This window comes from Medicago truncatula, chromosome 1, assembly GCF_003473485.1.
Source record: "Medicago truncatula cultivar Jemalong A17 chromosome 1, MtrunA17r5.0-ANR, whole genome shotgun sequence".
Lineage (NCBI taxonomy): Eukaryota > Viridiplantae > Streptophyta > Magnoliopsida > Fabales > Fabaceae > Medicago > Medicago truncatula.
In genome coordinates this window covers 43583173-43603976 of record NC_053042.1, presented here as the reverse complement: position 1 = coordinate 43603976, position 20804 = coordinate 43583173, and the positions used below count along the sequence as shown (strand labels likewise).

General features: G+C 32.3%; 3 protein-coding genes and 1 non-coding gene across 4 annotated transcripts; 1 reads left to right on the top strand and 3 right to left on the bottom strand.

The window, feature by feature from the left end:
• Positions 1-5865: 5865 nt before the first annotated feature.
• On the top strand, positions 5866-7325 carry LOC25484760 (glutathione S-transferase). The gene is made up of 3 exons (XM_013613737.3): positions 5866-6094; positions 6212-6260; positions 6594-7325. Exons 1-3 carry the CDS (start codon positions 5945-5947, stop codon positions 7037-7039), a joined length of 645 nt encoding a protein of 214 aa, XP_013469191.1. The 5' UTR covers positions 5866-5944; the 3' UTR covers positions 7040-7325.
• An 81-nt stretch (positions 7326-7406) lies between these two features.
• On the bottom strand, positions 7407-7477 carry TRNAG-CCC (transfer RNA glycine (anticodon CCC)). The gene has a single exon. It is a non-coding gene; the product is annotated as a tRNA-Gly (tRNA).
• A 1966-nt stretch (positions 7478-9443) lies between these two features.
• Positions 9444-11827, bottom strand: LOC25484755 (4-hydroxy-tetrahydrodipicolinate synthase, chloroplastic). Its single transcript, XM_013613732.3, has 3 exons — positions 11571-11827; positions 11023-11103; positions 9444-10582 (listed from the first exon to the last, which is right to left on the bottom strand). The coding sequence occupies exons 1-3, from the start codon at positions 11660-11662 to the stop codon at positions 9655-9657; spliced, it is 1101 nt and encodes a 366-aa protein (XP_013469186.1). The 5' UTR covers positions 11663-11827; the 3' UTR covers positions 9444-9654.
• A 4270-nt stretch (positions 11828-16097) lies between these two features.
• On the bottom strand, positions 16098-19532 carry LOC25484754 (putative indole-3-acetic acid-amido synthetase GH3.9). The gene is made up of 4 exons (XM_013613731.3): positions 19188-19532; positions 18941-19042; positions 17114-17937; positions 16098-16809 (listed from the first exon to the last, which is right to left on the bottom strand). Exons 1-4 carry the CDS (start codon positions 19484-19486, stop codon positions 16241-16243), a joined length of 1794 nt encoding a protein of 597 aa, XP_013469185.1. The 5' UTR covers positions 19487-19532; the 3' UTR covers positions 16098-16240.
• Positions 19533-20804: the final 1272 nt, after the last annotated feature.

Genomic DNA, 20804 nt, shown 5'->3' with positions numbered 1-20804 from the left:
TCATGATAAGGTTTTGACAAAGTTGTTATTTTAGCTTCTGGTACTATAGTTAAAAAAAATTGATGTATGTGAGTTATTTTAGTTTTTGTGAGTAATCATAAAGCCATAACAATTTTCATATTTAGTTTATTCTTTCCTATATGATTGAGCCGTACAAAAGTTGATTGATGAAATTTGTTTTGGTCATATCATTGAGGTCCAAAAAGTTGATGATTCAGAAATTTGTGCATTTAAGATCAGGTTGATTTGATGATACAAAAACTGATCACATAGAAATATGTTAGCTTCTTTCGATATCAGAATGAACAAAGGGAATAAAATTAAATGATGTATTATTGTATCTTTATATAGGACTTTCGATGTCAAGGGATTATGACTACATTAAGGATCTAAAAAATGATTTGGACATTTGGAAAATAGGATTTGGAGTGCTGGATTCTTGGATTGTAAATGGTAGTAATGAGAATCAACATATGAAGCTCATTATTTGTGATGCAAAAATTAGATGAGTTAGTTAAGATTTGTTGTAATTTTCTTTTATGATTTATCAATGTTACTTATTAGTGTACATTTTGATTTATTTACATTTTTTGGTTTCTTTCTCGAATTTAGGGTGATCGAGTTCATGTAATAACTCGGTATAGAGAATTGGAGCATTGGAAGGCTTTGATCGAGGAAAACAAGACTTATACTTTGTATAATTGTCATGTGTTTGATAATGACATTGCATTTAATCTCTTTAAGATTGTTTTTGGTTCTGATACAAAGGTGCAGAAGTATGACAAGTTAACTAACGTTCTTACTCATGAATTTCGTTTTAAGTCATTTAAGGAAATTCAAGATGGAAAATTCAAAACTGACATTTTATATGATATAGTTATGTGCTTTAATTTATTTCATGGTTTTCTCCGATTATAATATTATTATAGATGTAATATTTTTTTAAGAAATCATCGGACATCTTCATGAGATTGTCAAGACAACACCAATTGGGACTGGAAAGAAACCGTGTACGAACATTGTGTTGAAAGATAAAAGATATTATTTTCTAATTTGTCAACATCAGATGATAGAATTTTGTATAAGTTTGATAATGACCTGAAAGATGTCTTTCCTTATGCAGTGGGAATATAGTTGATGTAACACTATGAGAAAAATACTTCGTAGCTTGATCATTTACCATCTATTTACCTTGAGTTCTTTGCTTCCATTTTGTAGTCATTGGCAACCTAAATATATGTAACAATTGATCAGGTTCGAGGCTGCTCATCAACCTACATTATCCGGTTGTTGAGAAGTTTAAGACTTAGTAAGTTTGCATTATGATTTCAAAATATAGTATTAGAGTAACTTATTATTTCACAATCTGATTTGATTGTTTTTTGACCATGTTTCTTGAATTGTTGTCGTGACCTTAACACTTCTCAAGCTCAGAGTCAAAGTATCAGTCAGAACTTAAGTTAGAGTTCGGTTTCTTCCCAACGTACTTTGTACAACGATTTTTTCAATCTGCCTCAGGTTAGACCAATTGCTGAATTTATAAACTTAGTCATGGTCTGTTTTTTTTATGCACGAACATGCTTTGAGTTTTTTGATGCACAAGTTAAAAATACATATTGCATTATTCTTTATTTCATGTGCATAATTTGGGTTAGGATACATATTTCATCACTATTTGAAAAACAACTAAATTCAATCCTAACCAGTTTGGATGGTATTATAAGAGTTACACCAAATGTTCGAATACATCAATGTCAAATGGTGCTAGCTATAGATGCACATGCGGGAGTGATGCTTAATTTCCATTTGTTTCAACAATGTTAATTGGTCAACCGGGTTCATATAATGCACATACATGTATTTATCTAGACTTTATAGGAAGATAAATTAGAAGTCATGATACATTTTCTTTAGCTTAAATCAGTTAAGCTACCTTTATTTTATAAATTATACGCAACTATATTCGCATACAGAGAAAGTATAAGTGTTGCCTCATTATCGCCAAAAGAGTAAGCTATGAAAAATACTTGGGTGGGCTATGGATCAATTTCTGCAGAGAACGTGTAATGATAGAAGGTGGTAAGCTCATATTTGGTCTCGAAAAGTCACCGAAGAACTTGCACGTTCGAGTTGTTCTAAAGTAGATATTTGCTGCTGAACTATTTGAACTTCTACTATTTTGACGTATCGCTTTGGACTGTAATCGTAAACTATCTTAACTTTGGGATGTCATTTGTTCTTTTCATTTTGTCTAATGTAAATATTGGCAAAAGTCTCTTTTTAGTTAGTCTTTGACACTTGGAGTCTCTTTTATAAACCTAACTAGTATGTAACGTTAATCTGCACATTGTTGGTTTCTTCATTGGTTCAAATTAGTATCATGTTAATTATAATGTTGTTTTTCTAATCTCTTGAACAAAATAGAACATGCTCTTTTTCTACAGCAAATCTTTATAATGCTTTGAAACCAGCCCATACATATTTTATGATGAATCACAATATTCCGTCGTTTTAACATATCTTCTTTCGAAGAATTATTTGTAACTAGTAAATTAAATGAAAGTTAAATTGGCAAATGTAACCACTAATATATATCACCAAGGGACATGAAAAGCTTTACATAGAGACAAGAAATGTAACTCTTTCAATTGCATATATTCAATCTAAATGCTTATTTATTTTAGTATGCTATTATCTATGTATCGGGCTATTGTAAAAAAAAAAAGTATGTATGGGGCTTATTTAAATTCCATACATATATATATATGTTATACAACCAAGAGTCTTCTCTTTAAATAGACTTGCATAAATTGTGGTCAGTGAATTTTATCATATATTTTGCCTTCTACTTTGTACCAAAAAAGATTATGTCTTCTACCGAAAGAATTTGTTATAGATTTATGTGAAACTACCATTTGAAAAAACAAATCACTTACAACACCAGGAGAGAAAAAATTCGTGTTTATAAAAAAAATTAAATTCGATCCAATTTTAGTGCAATTTACATTAGATCAATTTGATCATGTTTTTCCCTTGTAAGAAGAAACATGAATTGCTTCGTGATACCAATTCGTATTGAATTCAATTGCCAATTGAATAGTGAATTCAATGGCAAATTAACAGCGTAAATGGCAATCGTATGCATACGTGAATCGAAACCCATATTTCAACACTCATAAGATGCCATACGTGAATGGATAAAATTTGATTTGACAAATAATTTCATGTAAAATTCACTTTTAGGCGGGTGTATTTGATTGGTATTTTAAAAAAGGTTTAAATGTGTCATTGGTCCCTGCACTTTCATCAGATTTGGCATTGGTCCCTGCACTTTTTTTTGTTTGGCATTGATCCCTGCACTTTGTAAAAATATTGGTATTGGTCCCTCTGTTAACTTTCTGTTAAAAAAAAAACATAAAACCAACGGAGTGCCACGTGGCCCAATCATTTCACGCCACGTGGCACCAATATCAATATTTTTACAAAGTGCAGGGATCAATACCAATAGTTTTGTGTTTTTTTTTTAACCGAAAGTTAACAGAGGGACCAATACCAATATTTTTACAAAGTGCAGGGACCAATGCCAAACAAAAAAAAGTGCAGGGACCAATGCCAAAATCTGATGAAAGTGTAGAGACCAATGATACATTTAAACCTTTTAAAAAACTATTTTGATAGAAAAAATCTTGCAGATTTTAAAAGACTTTGTTGGATTGTATTGATTTTGTGGGATTTTAAAAGACTTTTTACAATCAAGATTCTCAATGCAAAATTTTAATGGATTTATAATATAGATTTTAAAGGACTTTATGAATTTTTTAGATTTTAAAGGGATCAATAAATGTAAAGATACAGTATGGTATAATACTATTAGATGTATATATCATTGCCAAAAAAACTCAAAAACAAAAGTACATATATAAATCGACCGAAAAAAACAATGAATCAATGAACGTATAGACTATGAGATGATATAGTACTACTAGCAGGTTGCCTCATCTTAAAAAAATTATGGGCATATGATATCAAAATAAATAGACATGCATTAAAATAAGTTATGTTAAGTCTATTCATTATAATAATTTGATTGAAAAATGCATGTTATTATAGGAAGAAAAAAGCAAGTAGAAAAATTATTATAATGTCAATGAACATAAAGTAGAAAAATGCAACTAGTTCTGTTAAGAAAAGTGCAAGTCAGAGGCATGATGATTTCGACAAGCAAGTTTGCCAAACAAAATATATAACCTGCCATCGTCATAGTATAGAACAGAAAAGAATTTTGAAGAAACGTCAAAAAAAAAATTGAATTTGGAAGAGTATCACACAATCTCAAGAGTTTGTGTGAGATTGTTGGATGAGTGTATTTCAACTAAAAAGTCTCACACAATCCATTCCCCAAATGAATCCATTAAAATCTGCATATTTTCAATACCAAAAGACATTTTATAAGTTCTTAGAAATCTTAATTGAATACCAACAGATTTGGCTGCCTTAAAAAAAAAAGTCTTAATTGAATACCACAAGATTTATATAGATTTAATAAAAGTCTTGATTCAATACGACAAGATTTTTTTATCATAAAAAGTATATCAAAATCCTTTGAAATCTCAATTCAATACATATTCTTTTAATTGAATATTGATGACATGAAAAACAGAAAATCACTCAAAAATTCACTTTTATTCTTTTAATTGCTTATTCATTTGAATATCGATAAAATAAAATAAAAATTAAGGTTAAATATGTTTTTGGTCCCTATAAATATGTCAACTTTTTGTTCTAGTCTCTAAAACAATTTCCATCTTCACTTTTGGTCCCTCCTTTTAAGTAAACTCATATGTAGAATTCATACTTTTGAAACATTCATAATATTATAAGAATCTCACCCAAAAAAAATTAAAATTTAAAAAAAAAACAAAAATTTAATATGAATTTTTATATCTTTGACGGTTAAAAATTTATATTTAATTTGTGTTTTGTTAAAAAATTCTAATTTTTTTGGAATTTTTTTTTACAATATTCTACACATTTGTGCACAATTTCATTAAGAAAAATACAAAATTAACTTAAAACTAGGGTCTAAAGTAGTGATTGAAAATTTTATAGGGATTAAAAGTTGAAGGAAAATTTTAGAGGGACGAAAACAAAAACTTGATATATTTATAGGGACCTAAAACATATTTAACCCTAAAAAATTGTACTTAATTTTTTTTTTGAGAGAAAAAAATTATACTTAATTAGAAACCTTACATAATGTTCCTTTGTTCATCTTAAATAATTTTTTAAAAGGAACTTTTGTCTTCATTTCAATAAGAGTAATGATATTTGAAGAAAGAGGCAAAGAGAATATAAGTACATAATTTAAGTATAGGAAGAAAATTATCTAAAAATTATCATAAAATAGTTGTTCAAATATCATTTCTTTTTCAATATTGATGTTTGTGTGAGAAAGAGGTGAAAATTAAATTATTATGGAATCAAGGACTATTTTAGTACCGTGATAAAATATTATCCAAATTCGGATGTAACCTGATGTTTTAAAGGTATAACTAGAAAAAAATCAATATTTTATTATTGGAATTAAATAGTTTTCGACACAAAATTGAACTAAACCCCACCACAAACATGTGCTAGTTCTCCAACTGTGGGAGCACTTTATTTTTGCTGATGTATTTCTATGCGTCATAGGATTTTTGAGATTTCCTGGTTCTGAGTGAATGTACTAATGTAGTATTTTAATTTTTTTGTTCAGCATTTATGGAATTGGGCTACCAGCTTCCAATTGTTTAATACTAATCTTCTTTCACGTCAGCTCTTACGCACTTTCCAATCTATCCATCTTACTATATAACCATCAAAGCTATTATCATTTAATTCTACAACTTACCAAAGTTAATTAAGAACAATAAATTAATCTTGTGATCGATTAATCTTGTAAATCATGGCAACAATAAAAGTCCATGGAAGTCCCTACTCAACGGCCACCATGCGGGTTACTGCAACTCTGTATGAAAAGCAGATTGAGTTTGAGTTTTTTAACATTAACATGAGGAATGGAGAACACAAAAAGGAACCGTTCATATCACTCAATGTAAGCAATATCACAAAATATCATTCTAGTAGTTTACTTTAATTTTGGATTAATTGAAATTAATTTCCTTCTTCTTCCAACCACATTTATCTAACTCATTAAATCTTTATGATGCAGCCATTTGGTCAAGTTCCAGCTTTTGAAGATGGAGATTTAAAGCTCTTTGGTAAGATATGTGGATTTATTCACTTCAACATTTTATATCGAAGATCGTTTAATGTCCGATATGATACCAATACATAGTGTCCTGGCTAAGGCAAGGTCAATAAGGCCATAGCCTTAGGCCACATTTTATATTTTATTTTTTAAAGCAATTGAAACAAATAAAATGGGACAATTTATTGAATAAAAACATTTACATTAAAAATTGGTGTCGACATGTCAATGTTATTTTTTAAATGTCGAGTGTTCATGAGTGCTTTATAGAATAGAATTTGATGCATATATGAAGTTTATTCAAAACTAAGGAGCATTGAACTGATTATAAATTGAAATGCAGAGTCAAGGGCCATAACACAATATATTAATCACGAGTATGCTGATAAGGGGACCAAGCTAACAAGCAGTGACTCCAAGAAGTTGGCAATAATGGGGGTGTGGTCTGAAGTGGAGAGCCATCACTTTGATCAAGTAGCATCAAAACTTGTTTGGGAATTGGGGATAAAGACTTTATTTGGAATTCCTTTGGATCCAAAAATTGTTGAAGAGAATGAAGCCAAGTTGGATAGTATTCTTGATGTGTATGAGAAAAGATTGTCTGAGTCCAAATACTTTGGAGGTGACTCTTTCACCTTGGTGGATTTGCATCATTTACCTTCTCTTCATTACTTGATGAAGTCACAAAGCAAGAAGCTTTTTGAATCAAGACCTCATGTTAGTGCTTGGGTGGCTGATATCACTGCAAGACCAGCTTGGTCTGAAGTCCTTGCCATGATACCTAATTAAGACAGTTTTTGGATACATATTGTTGTTGGGCGTTGTTTTTTAATAATGTTATTGGTATGAAATATTTAACGACTTTATCAATAAATAATCGCAGCGAGAATCTGACGGATGATCGAAGACAATGGTTAAGGGATTTTAGTCCAATTTCTTTCAAAGGAATGTAATATTGATTTGTTTGGTGTTGTTTCATATTTCAAGAAGCTTTTATTTATTTCATATTGTCATTTTTCAAGTGTACTGTAAACTGGGTATGCCAAAAGCTCAATCAATTGCATTCGTCGTAAAATTTTACAATTTATACAACCTTCACGATTGGAAAGTCAGTTAAAAAAAAAACAAACATGAAACAGGTTTAGAAAAACTAAAATGCGCATCCAGGGAATCGAACCCTGGTCAGTACCGTGGGAGGGTACTATGATACCACTACACCAGATGCGCTTGTGTTGTGAAATTTCGAAACTGTTCAAATATATTATCATATGAATAAATGAGAAATTACATAGGTGTACAGTGTCATTCTTTCTCCATATTTTCCCCATTAAAAAAAATTAATAATAACTTACTCCATATCTTTATCTTTATTATATGGAAAATGCTAACTGGTGTCCATAACACACTAGTTAAGAAGATTAATTAAGAGAAATATATTGTTTCAAGCAACACATATTTTCAAAGTAGCAAGCAAGATTCTTATATGTACCGCAAATCGTAAAAATTAAGAGATAATGTAATATGTTGAAATAATTTATTAACCATTTATTGAAAAAATGTGATTGAATATCAGTGTAAAGATTTACACTATAGTGCATATCCATTAATCTTTCAGATTAATCCCAAGAAGAAGAAGAAAAGGAAAAGTAAGTTGGCAGAAGTATCCCATGCTCTATATCTTTCCAACAAAGCATATATTCACTCAATTAACTTTTTGCTTTTCCACCAGGCCCTAGTTTCTTTTTGTGCGTGGAATATAATAAGCTAGTTCTTCTTTTTTTTAAGTGCAGCATATAATTTGTTTCATAACATTTTGCATCTTATCCAAAGGAATATAGGCACTTTTATTTAGATTCCATTGATCAGAACGAGACATCTATTATATGCATTTCATCTTTGTCTAGTTGATTTTACTGTAGGGAATCTAATTAGTTGGCATTCTCATAACTTTAAAATATTTCAAGTTGATTACCTTAGGAATCAAATCTTATTTAACATATACACATCATCCTCTTTTCTAAACATTTTCTATATAAAGCCTCACTTCCTTTACTTAAAGCTCTAATATCTTAGCCTCTCACATTAATTGTGTCACACACAAATTAAGAGTATATATAGGATGAAACCCCACATCCATGTTTCCGGTGAAAGTTCTCCAGGAAATGAGTTCAGAAAACCTGTCGGAGAGAAGCTTCATCGGGTTGATGAGGCAGACACGATGACAATCAATTGCGAGGCTTCTAAGCAAGGTAGAGTTCAGGCGTATCAACCATTTGAGAGACGGAAATGGAGCCACCGTGCTGAAGACCCAATTAGAACTTTGATGTTCTTGGGGTCTTGGAATCACACATGACTATCTAATAAGTTATTCATTGGACCTTTGCCTTTAATCTGTGTTAAAATAAATAAAACTACTATTAATTATAATTATATAAAAAAATTGGGTGAAAATTGAATGAGTTTCTTATAGTCTCTTGTGTAAATAGTTAGTTAGTAATTAGTATTCTGTTAATACATGTTGTGGTGATGTAAAAATATTAAGGGTCTTTTGTAGCTTGATGTGTTTCTCATCTCAGCCTGATTTAATTTCGTATGGAAAACCACATATGTACCAGCAACCATAAAATAAAATCCTCATCTGAATGTGGCTGGACCTATGAATGTTTGTGCTTAAATAATATCACGGTATATATAGTGTAATTAGTTTATTCTTTGTTCTCCTCTTTCTGAAGCTTGTCATCATCTGAGACTGAATTAGGCTCCTCTCTATACTATACTATTTTCTTGAATGTATGTGATTTAAGAACTTCCAATGTCTCGTCCACAAGATAGAGCTTTCCCTTTTCTTTTCTTTTTTATTATTTATGCAGCTTGTGGTTTTGTCTTGTCCACAATCTCCCCTCCGATGAACTAAATAGGTTCTCGAATACACATTACAGGACAATACACAAATCTCCAATTTGCATAATTCTTGTGGGATAGAAAGAAGAAAAGAAGGGGAAAAAAAAAAAGTGACAACATTCAAATAGAAAACTAAGGGGAAGGAAAACAACCTGGCACGCATAAATGTAAGGGAAAATAATCAAGAACTTGTTCTTCATTGCAATAATGTTTCACTGGTTTGATGTCCACCTCTAAGCGTTTTAAGCAAAAATCTCAATCCAAATGGGTGTTTGGCATAACTCAAACAAGGTTAATACAATATGCAGATAGTTTTAATTCCGAACAAAATTTGATCCAGTTTCCAAACAAAGTAACCAGTACAAGAAAGAAGATCTTAGTAGTTGAGTTTACTTAATCAAGCACAACAACATACATAATATTGTCTTTGAAGTTTCACAAAAAACCTGAGAAAGGATACAATAAGTCTACAAGGTGACCTAAATAATAACTAACAACCTAAATTAATATCGACTAACCAAGAAAAAGTCGTTGTCATCAAGAACCTGAACGTCTTCAGTTCCAACAAAATGTTGACGACCAATTTCCTTCACCAAATTGGCAAATTCTATTCTTTTCTCTAAAGGGAGAGGTACAAATGGCAGCCTGAAAACTGGCCTGACAACTCCAAGCTGAGCAAGAGCCGTGTTCAAACCAATGGGATTTGGCATGTGGAAAAGCCAGTCAATCAAAGGCAAGAGCTTAGAATTCAATGTAGGATTTTTGCCCCCAAACATGAGTTCTCGCATTAACCCAGGAATCAGATTGCTTGCAACAGATATCACTCCAGTAGCTCCATAACCCCATCTAGCATCATGGCATTGATCATCGTTCCCACTCCACACAACGATTCTATTATCAGTATACTCTTTGATCCGGTCATTTCCCACACATTCCTTGACACCAGCCAAGCAAGTATTTTGAGCTAAGTTTTGAATTACATGCGGTGGAATGTCTTGACCAGTTCGTGAAGGCACATTATATATGATCGTGGGTCCCATGGAAAGCACACTTTGAAAGTGAGCAACCATACCATCCAAGGAGGTTTTGCCATAGTAAGGGTTTATATGAAGGGCACCATGCATTCCAACCGCAAAACCTTGCTCAGTGGCATGAATTGCTTCCCTTGTCGAGTTACTTCCAGTATTTCCAATAACCTTGATTTTCCCACCAAAACAATTAACTGTGTGCGCAATAAGCATTATGTGCTCTTCCCAGCTCATTAATTGACCTTCACCAGTTGTGCCACCAACAATAACACCTTCAACTCCACTCTCGATCTGCATATTTACCAAGGCATCGTAAGCTTCAAGATCAAATCGACCATCAGGTAGGTATGGAGTTTTAATGGCAGTTATCAATCTCAGACACTTAATGTCCTCAGTACAAGTTCTGTAAATACAATATATAGCTTCATTAGTCCAAAATTTGTGAGTCCAGGATTAAAACAAAAGCAACAACACAAATAGGCAACCATGACGCCAGAAGCAAGTGAGACCTCTTTTTAAATATGCTCTTTAAAACATGCAGCGGTACAGTTGCAGTTTATAAAGAAAATATAAATCCATGTAAAATAACTTCACAGATTAAAGATACGGTCAACCTTGTATGTCTAAACAAAATCTCAAATTAGTGGAAATAAGCAAGAAGCTATTGTTTAAATCTCTCTAAGTTTCATCACAAATCAGATTGTAAAATGAAAACAAATGGAAAATATATAATTTAGTATGAAAACTAATGCCAACCCCACTTAGTGGAATAAAGCTTAGTTTTTTTATGCTGTAGTATGAAAACTAATGAATTTGTAACAGTAAATTCATTATTCAACCTACCTATTTTTCATCTCAAAACTTCGCATTGGGAGATGGAAATTGGATTTCACAGCTGCTTGTGTAGGCCTCCAGTAAGAGTTCCTGAATAATAACACAGACGAACAAAAATATGGATTGATGGTAAGAGATTGAAAAGAAAAAAAAAATCAACAGCCAGCACAATCAGTATCAATCACGGGCCTCATACATGCCAACAAAATCTAAGATAAACACTCTAATGTAAATCTTGTCCATACAACATACATGAATAGTCATATGTATCAACCTTAATTAAATTATACTCTTAATGCAAAAACATAGTACTCTCAAAGAAGATCATCATTAAAATCATACATTTGCATTTGAAACTCCGTTTATTTCATCGAATTCATTATTTTCACAAATGACACATTTTTTTCATTCCTTCCAAAATCAAATTCAGCTGCAATCTACATGCATATAGACAAATCAAACAGAACTAAAAAATGTTCAAAAATAGATCCGATAAACATTCATAAATACACTTCAATCATTCAGATTTCAAAATAAAGAAAATGGAAAATATGAACCTGCTGTTTTTGTTAGTAGTAAGATTGGAAGGATGAACCGGAAAACCGGATCCTCTGAAGCAGACACCAGTATAGCTCTTCAATGTATCCATACCTCAGTGAACTTGAAATCAAGCTGCTGTGGAGAAGACGGAGGTCGGACGGAGAAGACGGTGGTTGGCGGCGATGTGAGAGCCTAACTGAAAAAACCCTTCGCGGTTTACTGAGAAACCTAACTGATAGGAATGAAATGAATTGGGCCCGGGCAACAAGATAGTGGGCTCGGGCTAAAAAAGGCCTGAAATCATGGGCTTTTTATTTTGAGAATTGCTCCTCTCCCGTTTCTTCTTCTCATTCTCGTACTACGTGACTTAACTCATGAAAAAATATAATTTTAAATGAAAAAAAAAAAAAAAAAACAATTCTCTTTTATTTTAGACCAAAGTGGCTAACAAATTTTGGAATCAGAGTTTTTTTTTTTGTGTTTTTCTCTGTGAGTCAGAGACCACTCTACCAGTGAGGTGTACATCCAAGAACCAAAATAGATGTTTGCCCTTAAACAAAAACTTTTTTTCATCTCAAATTACTAGCATGATTAATAATGTTGATTTTAATTGTAAGATGTGTTGATTTTATTTCCTACTCCCTCTGTCCCTAATTATAAGACCCTTTTGAGAATTTTTTTTGTTCCTTTTTATAAGACCCCTTTGTTATTTCCAACTACATTAATTATTTCTTTACATACATGCCCCTATTTATTATACATCTTTTTCTTCAATCAGCAATAAGTAACATATGGAAAACATAAACTAACTCTCTCTCTTAAGGATAAAATTGTAAAAACAATAGTGATTACAAACAACTTTAATACAAATATCCGCTTTCTTAATTCCCGTGATTTTAGCAAAAGGGTCTTATAATTAGGGACGGAGGGAGTATAAAAAATTAATATAAATTTAACTAAATTTAGACAAGATTAGATACTACTCCAACAAACATGTCTGTCTACTAGTAACTTATATATGTGGTCGGTTTGCCTAAACGTTTAGTAGTTAAAAATTCATTGTTCAACCTTTTATTTAAGAATTTTTCATCCTTAAGATATTAGGTTTAAATCTATCACACAAAAAATAAGACGCATAAAGTCGGTTATCCCCTTTTAAACAAAGTTTTTATAAAAGAATTCCATATAAAATCTTTGAACAGGTGATTCAAATCCCTTCCCAATCAAGTCATTGTTGGTAGTTGTATCCCCACTTAAGTATCAAACAAATGAGTACCAGCCCATATTAAATCAAATCAAACCCTTGGCATCATTTTTGGGATGTTAGATGCAATGTTCCTCACTATAGTGACTAGACTAGATTGCCTTACCGACCACAGGGTGTGGCATTCTTTATCTATGTGTGTTTCATGTTATTTTGGTAATTCAATTAGTACGGAAATTAAAATGGGTATGACGCATTGCATTATCATTATGCAAAGATAGTTAAGTAATGAAAAAAAGACCAAAAAGAGTGTGAGTGGTGGGATGACTTGAATAGGACAGTACAATATCCATCAATGTTTAGTGAAAAAGTTATGACCGCCACTCTCTCTTGGATTATTATTTAGTGATATTACTTTGAGAACATGCTATCTCCTACTTCTAGCATGAGTTAATGCTCTCATTTGCGTGGTACTTCTGGTACTTGCATGATAGTCGGTGCCTCGTATGAGGTTGATATATATAAGCAGATAATTCGACCAGCTCCAATACATGCAGATGCAGGGATGCATTTATAAACTGTTTATTCTAAAAATAAAAATTAGCTTCCCGAAATTCCTGTCTGATTAATTTATGAATTCATCTCTGATTACATTACATGTTAGAACTTGTGTAGGATGATCATAATCAAGTTTGAACAGTGAAGAAGATGATAAATACAATCGATGATTGCACAAACATTCTAAAGTGAGTGTGATATAATAAGCTTCAACTTAGATCACTACTAGGAAAAGCAAAATTAAGGAGCGAAATTAGTGACGGAAAAAAAAAAATCTCTCGCAATTTGTTTGATCGCAAAATTTAGTGACGAAATTTGAGGGGGATTTCATGTTTTCCTTCACTAAATTTTATTTTTTTTAGTAGTGCGATTTTGACCCGCCCGCATATAATTACACGGAATTACGAAAAAATTAGTGATTCCTTTGTCTTGTGTTTGAATGAAGATTTATTTTTTTACAACATTGACATATATTAGCATGTTAATTGTCATGTTCCTATTTTTCTTCTGAGGATTTGAACCGTGAATCTTTAACTTTCCAGCTTATTTACTCTCTTTATTCTCTTAGTTCAAACTAGTTGAGTTATCCAACCCCAAAAATATATACAAAATACATCATTTATGCAATGAATTAAAAAAGTCAAATATTTCTTATAAATAAGATCTGAGGGAGTAGTATTTTAAAATAATTTGAATTCTTCGATGTAAATTTTATCTTTTGATGATAATTCGATAATTTTCAAAATGAATAAATTTTATAATTGTTGTATCAGTTAAATTTACGAAGTTTCAAATACCAATGTAATTTCAATTTAGATGTTAGCTAAAAGGTAAGAGTTTAGTTATCAAGCACAAACACTTCTCGAATTAGACGGGTCCCTGTGTTAGGGGTCTCTGTGTTAGACATGTGTCGTGTCCGACACAGATACAGTGTCGACATATCGATGTCTATATCATATCTAATGTTCGTATCTATATCCATACTTCAAAGGAGTTCAGCCTTGTAACCGCATGAAACAGAGTTCAAATACAAAGTTTGTAAAATGGTTTAATTAACATTTGGGATTGGGATATTTCAAAAAATAAATTATGGATTTGTAAAGTGTCTCGTTATGGCCAAAAATTGCTAAGAATCTAGGGTGGTGGTTCTTAATCGGGTTCAAAGAGAAAATAACCATTTCTTCGTCAAGTCTACAGCTAGCTATACCAAGTTGCTGTGGATATTTATTTAAAAAGAGATTGTGGATGTCGGTAGTAAAATTGTTCTTATACAAGAATCTACTAGTTTTTATCACTAAAAACTTATAAACCAACAACAATAAGAGGAGGAAATACTACTTGCTGGACTTATTTTGAATTTATGGAGGCTATATTGGTTGAAGTTGGTTTCAAAGTTGTTTGTAGTTTATTATTTAAGTTATATCTCTTAGGATGAGATTCAAACCTATTTAATAATAGGCTAAAATATGGTTTTGGTCCCTGCAAATATGTCTCGTTTTGGTTTTAGTCCCTGTAAAAAAAATTTGTTGTTTTTGATCCTTGCAAAATATTTTGTTTTTGGAAATAGTCCTAAGGACTATTTCCAAAAACAAAATATTTTGCAGGGACCTTTTTCAAAATCAAAAGATTTTGCAGGGACTATTTCTCTAATAAATGGGTTTAGTCATCATGTGCCACGTGTGCAAATCATCACAAAAGTGGAGCCCGGGACCAAAACCAAAATAAGGCATATTTGCAGGGACCAAAAACAACAAATTTTTTTTGCAGGGACTAAAACCAAAACGAGACGTATTTGCAGGACCAAAACCATATTTTAGCCTTAATAATATCATTGGAATAAATTCTTAGTGGAGTTCTTAAATCTAATTTGGCATACTAAATTCACCATGAAATAGTTATGATAATGTTGATCATGCTCTAAAATTCACGAGGTTGGGCCTTTTTTATACTCACATGTGTTATATGAAATTGTTTATGTTGTGTTAGTTTTGAATTTAAAAAATCAGAAGTAGTGCCAAAGGAATTATCGGGTTGAGTCACGACCAGGTTGCTCTCTTTAAGACGTTTCGCGGCACTACCCAAGTTGTGCAAGGTAGACTAGCAACCACGTCGTCTCCAGGATAAAACAGCCCAGATCACTAAAGGGACAGAAAGGAGTAGCAGAAGAATGACTCGTTAACACAAGTCGAAGGGAGAAGAGAGGAATCGCACAGGAACATCAACTGCGAAATTCAGTGTGAAGAATGAGGGGGGCGAGCTCTCCTTTTATAGGAAGAGTTCGTAACAAAAAAACGAGAGACTTGGATATATCCGGAAACTTCTGGATACTCGTTTTGGATCGGGTCGAAAAATATATATATTATTTTCCACCCAAGCCCAAGTCTGGCCCGGTCGCGCATGTGATACATATATATATATATTTTTTGTAAGCGTTCACTCGTTCACAAAAGTGGGTACCTTAAGGGCACATCCTTGGAGGTTACTCTACCCTTATATAAACACTTTCTAGTTGGTGTGGCTCACCAATATGAAACATTTTTAAGTCACACACTCACACTAGTTCTTACATTGTGTTTTTCTTATCCAATTTTCTCACTAGATTCAACTAGTGTTCCAACATGTTGTTATCGACTAATTCCATTCCTCTAAATAATCCTTCTATTCATCATTTTACTATCTAGACTTGATTTGATTAGTTACCTTTTCATTTCCATTAACTCAATCAGGCTATAGAAGTTGCTGCTTTAGCTTACAAAAAAGATGGGTCATGCTGCATGAAACAAATTTTATCTTAATAAAATCAGGATGAGTACAAATTGGTCGATGAAAGGCAAATTATTTTACAACAACCAACTTTATAGTTGAACAAAACATCAAATTCATCGTGATCACAAATTAAAAAGTAGTGAATTATTTAAGAGTCCATTAATTAGGACCCCATTTAGGATCTCTAGGACTAAAAAAAGAAGCCGAAACTTTAGACTTAAGCAACTTAAGTGCTTTCTTAGACTTAATACATCTTGGAGTTTTGTACTGATTAATTGAAGCCCCTTTAGTAATAAACAAATCCATCAATGCCTCAAAAGTTCCTGGCTCCACCACACGTATCTCTAACGGTCCAACAGATTTATCATTGGTACGACATCTTCTGTATACGTAGTCCAATTCCTCTTCAACTGCAATGCAACATTCTTGTAGCACATTTGGGTCAAGTGGGTCCCCTTTTGTACCATAATGAAGAATTTCCCAGTACAATACGTAGTGTCCTGGTACTGAACAAGTATCAGCATAGCTAGTGTATTCCACTAGGAGTGCATCATAGGGTTCTAATAACTTTTTGGACATTGTCACACTTCTATGTAAATCCTCTTCATTTGTCTTTTCACTGTCAATGCTTATTACTACGTTTCTTCTACATATGAATCGAAATTGTGGGGCTTTGTTGTGGAAAGCAACCACTTGAAGTACATCACCAACTCTGTATCTATACAGCCCTGTAAATTAATTGGGATGATATTATACATACATATATTAGTAAATGAATATAATGATTTAAACAAATTGGTTATGTTACTTAGACTTCAAAACCCAATGCAGCTCAATTAATATAAGAATATGGGTTGTGTGCGGCCACAAGTCGTCTCTGCACTCGGTCAACCATACCTGAAGATTAGATGGTCCAGATTTCAAGTTCGGTATTTTAGATTTAAAAAATAATCAAAATTTGTATTGCAATTTGGACCGTCCAATCTTGACCGGACACACAAATATGCCTCAATTAATTGGGAGCTTACTTACCAGCAAAGGTAGTGATGACTAGCTCATAAAAGCAACCAATCTTGACATTCACTAAATCCACAAGCTTATCATTAGGAACTTGTTCATTTTCATCAAAATCCATCAACAGTGTCCCATTATGTCCAAGAGGAATGAATTCAAAGTAGCCCATATTAGGCAACAGTGTAAAAGCAACATCATCAGGGTCACTCAAAGGTTTCAAATTCACCCCAAAATAACACTCAGAAGAAGCATACATCGTACAAACCAAATGCAATTTCCCTTCACAATAATGTTCCAAAGCAGGAACATATTGAGCCATAGACCCTGTAACAACTGCTTCAATATACTTTGCTTTTGGCCAAAGCTTACACAGAATTCCCTTCCAACACTTTTGGCTACAGATTTTACTGATTTCATCAGCAAGACAAGGATCAGGAGATGAAAGTAGTGTAGACATCGATGAACGACATGAAGGGTCTGTTATAAAGGAATTTAATTGTCCATTTCTTATGTCATCACATAGTTTTCTCCAATTACGTTCAAGAAATGAAATTGCTCTTAGAAATGCTGAAGCAAAGACGGCACCTAGCCTTAGAACTTGACGACGGTGAATTAGGCCTGCTAGGAGTTGGCAATGCATGCTTTGGTTAATGTCATTGCAGAGAATGGTTTGGTCAGGGCTTGTGAAATCATTCCACGGGTCATGTGTTCTGCATTTGAAATGTTTGCTTTTGTAGTAACTTGTTAATACACTTCTTGCTGGTAAGCCACATGGTGTGGATTTTTCTGCTTTCACAAAGTAAAGATACATGACCTTGCCTTCATCGAGGTCTGGAACATACCTAAAAATAAAATGAAAAAATGTTATAGAAACAGTCGTAATTAAAGTCAAACATTTTTAATGATACGGTGAATATGATTGATTCACACCGTAAAAAAATGACTTTTAAAATTAAATCCTACCGTTATTACTACTACTGGTGTGAAATAGTTGAGTAAATTCATTGTGGTTAGTTTTTAGTGGAGGGATTTGGTAATTGTTTGTAAGAATATGCGTGATCAAAATGCATGTAGCACTTGTCAAGTCGCACTTGCTAGCTACTATAGTGAGCATGCATTATGATCCTTTTGTATAGTGCAAATATATAACAAACAAAAACGTAACTAATGCATGGTGATGGGGCCCTTCATCCACTCATCAACTATTTTTCACATGGTATCTTTTCATTCTTGAGGTATTCTTCTATGGTCACAAGACCAAATCAATAATGTTTGGACACACATATAAAAAGATTCTTCTCAGAATAGTCAATCATTTTTTTTATCATTTTCCTCCTTATTATTAAAAAAGTACTTCTTCTTGTGTGTGTGTGACCAAACACTATTTCTTTGATCAATATTTACTTAAAATGGATGTTAATCATGAGTCGAAACTAATTATATTAAAAACAACGGTTTAAGATTTTTTTTTCTTAATTTATTTGAAGATTTTTATGTGTTGAATATTTTTTTTTCCCTGAACATCAAATCCTAGCAAGGCATACTCCAAGTAGTTCGGAGTTTGGTCAAAAAGTCAATAAAAATTTCGGATATTTTTTGTGGGTTTTTTTAACTAAAGTCCATTAACTATTTGAGTTCAACCAATTGATATTAACCATGTTTAAAGTAGACTATGAAAATTTGAATGGTATTTAAATGCAAGGAAAAGAATACGACTAATAGTTTTTTTTTTTTTTTTTTTGAGGGGGTGACTAATAGTTCTGTCTACCATGCACATAATCATGGCAAATAAGAATAAGAAAGTTCCCTTAAATAAAAAAGTTGTGTAGTTGTAAGTATATTAACTGATTCATGATTGGCATGATAAGATTGTACACAAAGGTACGTCGATCAAGATCTTCAGCAATTGATGGCATCAATTTAGGCTCTCCAGCTGATGTTCCTGAACTGCATGCACATACCATATGATTAAGATTGTTAACAAAATAATTAATACAACTATTCTTCAAAAATAAAAATTAACACAACTATAAACTTATAGTAAAATGAGAAAATTAAATACCAGCACTAGCAGCAGAGTCAAAATAGTTACCTGCATAACATTTCTGTTATTGGTTGACCAGTGATGAGAGAAGAGACTTCACCATTTGCAATTCTCTGTATATATGGAAAGATTCCTTCGTAACTAATAACTGGAACACAACGCTTAAACTCTTTTAAATCTGTTTTAAATGTTTCTCTCTTCATATACTGATTTAAATACTCAGTTTCCTTATTCTGTGTTAAGATCTGTTTCAAAAGGTTATCTTGAACCTCACCAGCATTCATTGTTAGCTTCTCTATCTCCTTGAGTGCTTCTTCACCTTTGTACTCCAATTTCTTTCCGTCCATGTCCACCAAAAAGAAGAGAACTACCAAAGACTGAATTGTATAGCTTTGGACTGGTGTATGGAGTGTATATATAGATAGGTATATGTGTGCTATTATGGAGAATTGTAACATAAAGTCATTTGGGCACATGGCACTTGTAAATTGTTTTTATTGATTTTCAATAAAAACATAACATCATCATCATTTTTTTTTATTTTGTGACAAAAACATAACATTATCCAAGTTTAAATATATTTCTGGTCTAATTAAAGATATTCCATCCGAAATGAAATAATAAGAAAAGTAGTAGTTGAAAAATCAATATTGTATGTGTGGTTAAAAATTTAGTCAACGTTCATCAACTTTTAAATTACCCTATTTGCTTATATTTCATTTCGAATGGAGTGTCGTCTTTTGTTTGTAGTCCTTGTAACCATCCTTGAGTAAATTGTAAGGTTTTGTCCAACATTCACAAGTACAATATAGTCATGTACCATGCATAAATATCTTTCTTATCGTTAGATCAATAAGTCATGTCATATTTCATTTAATTTAATGGTGGGATTTATTGATCTAAGGGTAAAAACTAGTTTGTACATGATGCAGGGTTTGTCTCACTTGGGCATCATAGAATTGGCCAAGTTGTAAATAATCATATTGATCCTCGAAATTGCAAGTATCGAGCAATTTAGTCCTTCAAATTTATGAAAAATAGTAAGTTTGTCTCTGAAATTAAAGAAGATCAATCAATTCATTAGTTTTGATGGATGTTTGCAAATTTGTCTATGAAATTTTGTCCTCGAATGATTCAAGTTTTCTAATGTGAATTCTTGAGGGAAAACTGTCGAAGGGTTGAGAGAGAAAATTAGATAAACTAGGGATTGCTCTTGCTGATGAATTGAGGATGAATTTTTGGTCACATTTGTAACTCTCTTCGGTGAAAAGGAAATGGTAGAAATTATGGTTTGGTCTTGTTGAGCTCTTGAAACTAATTTCTAGTAACTATTTTTTATCTCTTGTAGAAGACTCATAGATAGTGAATTGCATAGTTTGCTCTCTCCAAGAGACGTATCTCATTTATGGGCCGAACGGCATAAACAATCACAGTGGTAATCCTCTACTCTCTTTATCATTGTCCTTTGGATTGATTGTTTGTATTATCCATTCACATGGGTTCTAGATTCTTTCTAGGTTGAATTTTTATTTGTTTGGACTACTTAGTTTTGATTCTCATTGTTATTTGTTTTTTTTGTTGAATTCACAACAATGTTGTAATTGATTTATTTTTTTTGGTCAAGATGTTGTAATTGATTTTAGTCGCTCAAATATGATGATTTAC

What these genes read in the sequence shown, in the direction of transcription:
- LOC25484760 (XM_013613737.3), top strand. Translation starts at nt 5,945, where the DNA reads ATGGCAACAATAAAAGTCCATGGAAGTCCCTACTCAACGGCCACCATG. An exon ending in AACCGTTCATATCACTCAAT is followed by an intron (nt 6,095 to 6,211) that starts GTAAGCAATATC and finishes TTTATGATGCAG; the next exon opens with CCATTTGGTCAAGTTCCAGC. An exon ending in TGGAGATTTAAAGCTCTTTG is followed by an intron (nt 6,261 to 6,593) that starts GTAAGATATGTG and finishes ATTGAAATGCAG; the next exon opens with AGTCAAGGGCCATAACACAA.
- LOC25484755 (XM_013613732.3), bottom strand. Translation starts at nt 11,662, where the DNA reads ATGGATACATTGAAGAGCTATACTGGTGTCTGCTTCAGAGGATCCGGT. An exon ending in ACTACTAACAAAAACAGCAG is followed by an intron (nt 11,104 to 11,570) that starts GTTCATATTTTC and finishes GTTATTATTCAG; the next exon opens with GAACTCTTACTGGAGGCCTA. An exon ending in AGTTTTGAGATGAAAAATAG is followed by an intron (nt 10,583 to 11,022) that starts GTAGGTTGAATA and finishes TTGTATTTACAG; the next exon opens with AACTTGTACTGAGGACATTA.
- LOC25484754 (XM_013613731.3), bottom strand. Translation starts at nt 19,486, where the DNA reads ATGGACGGAAAGAAATTGGAGTACAAAGGTGAAGAAGCACTCAAGGAG. An exon ending in ATCATGCCAATCATGAATCA is followed by an intron (nt 17,938 to 18,940) that starts GTTAATATACTT and finishes TTTTATTTTTAG; the next exon opens with GTATGTTCCAGACCTCGATG. An exon ending in AGTCATCACTACCTTTGCTG is followed by an intron (nt 16,810 to 17,113) that starts GTAAGTAAGCTC and finishes ATTAATTTACAG; the next exon opens with GGCTGTATAGATACAGAGTT.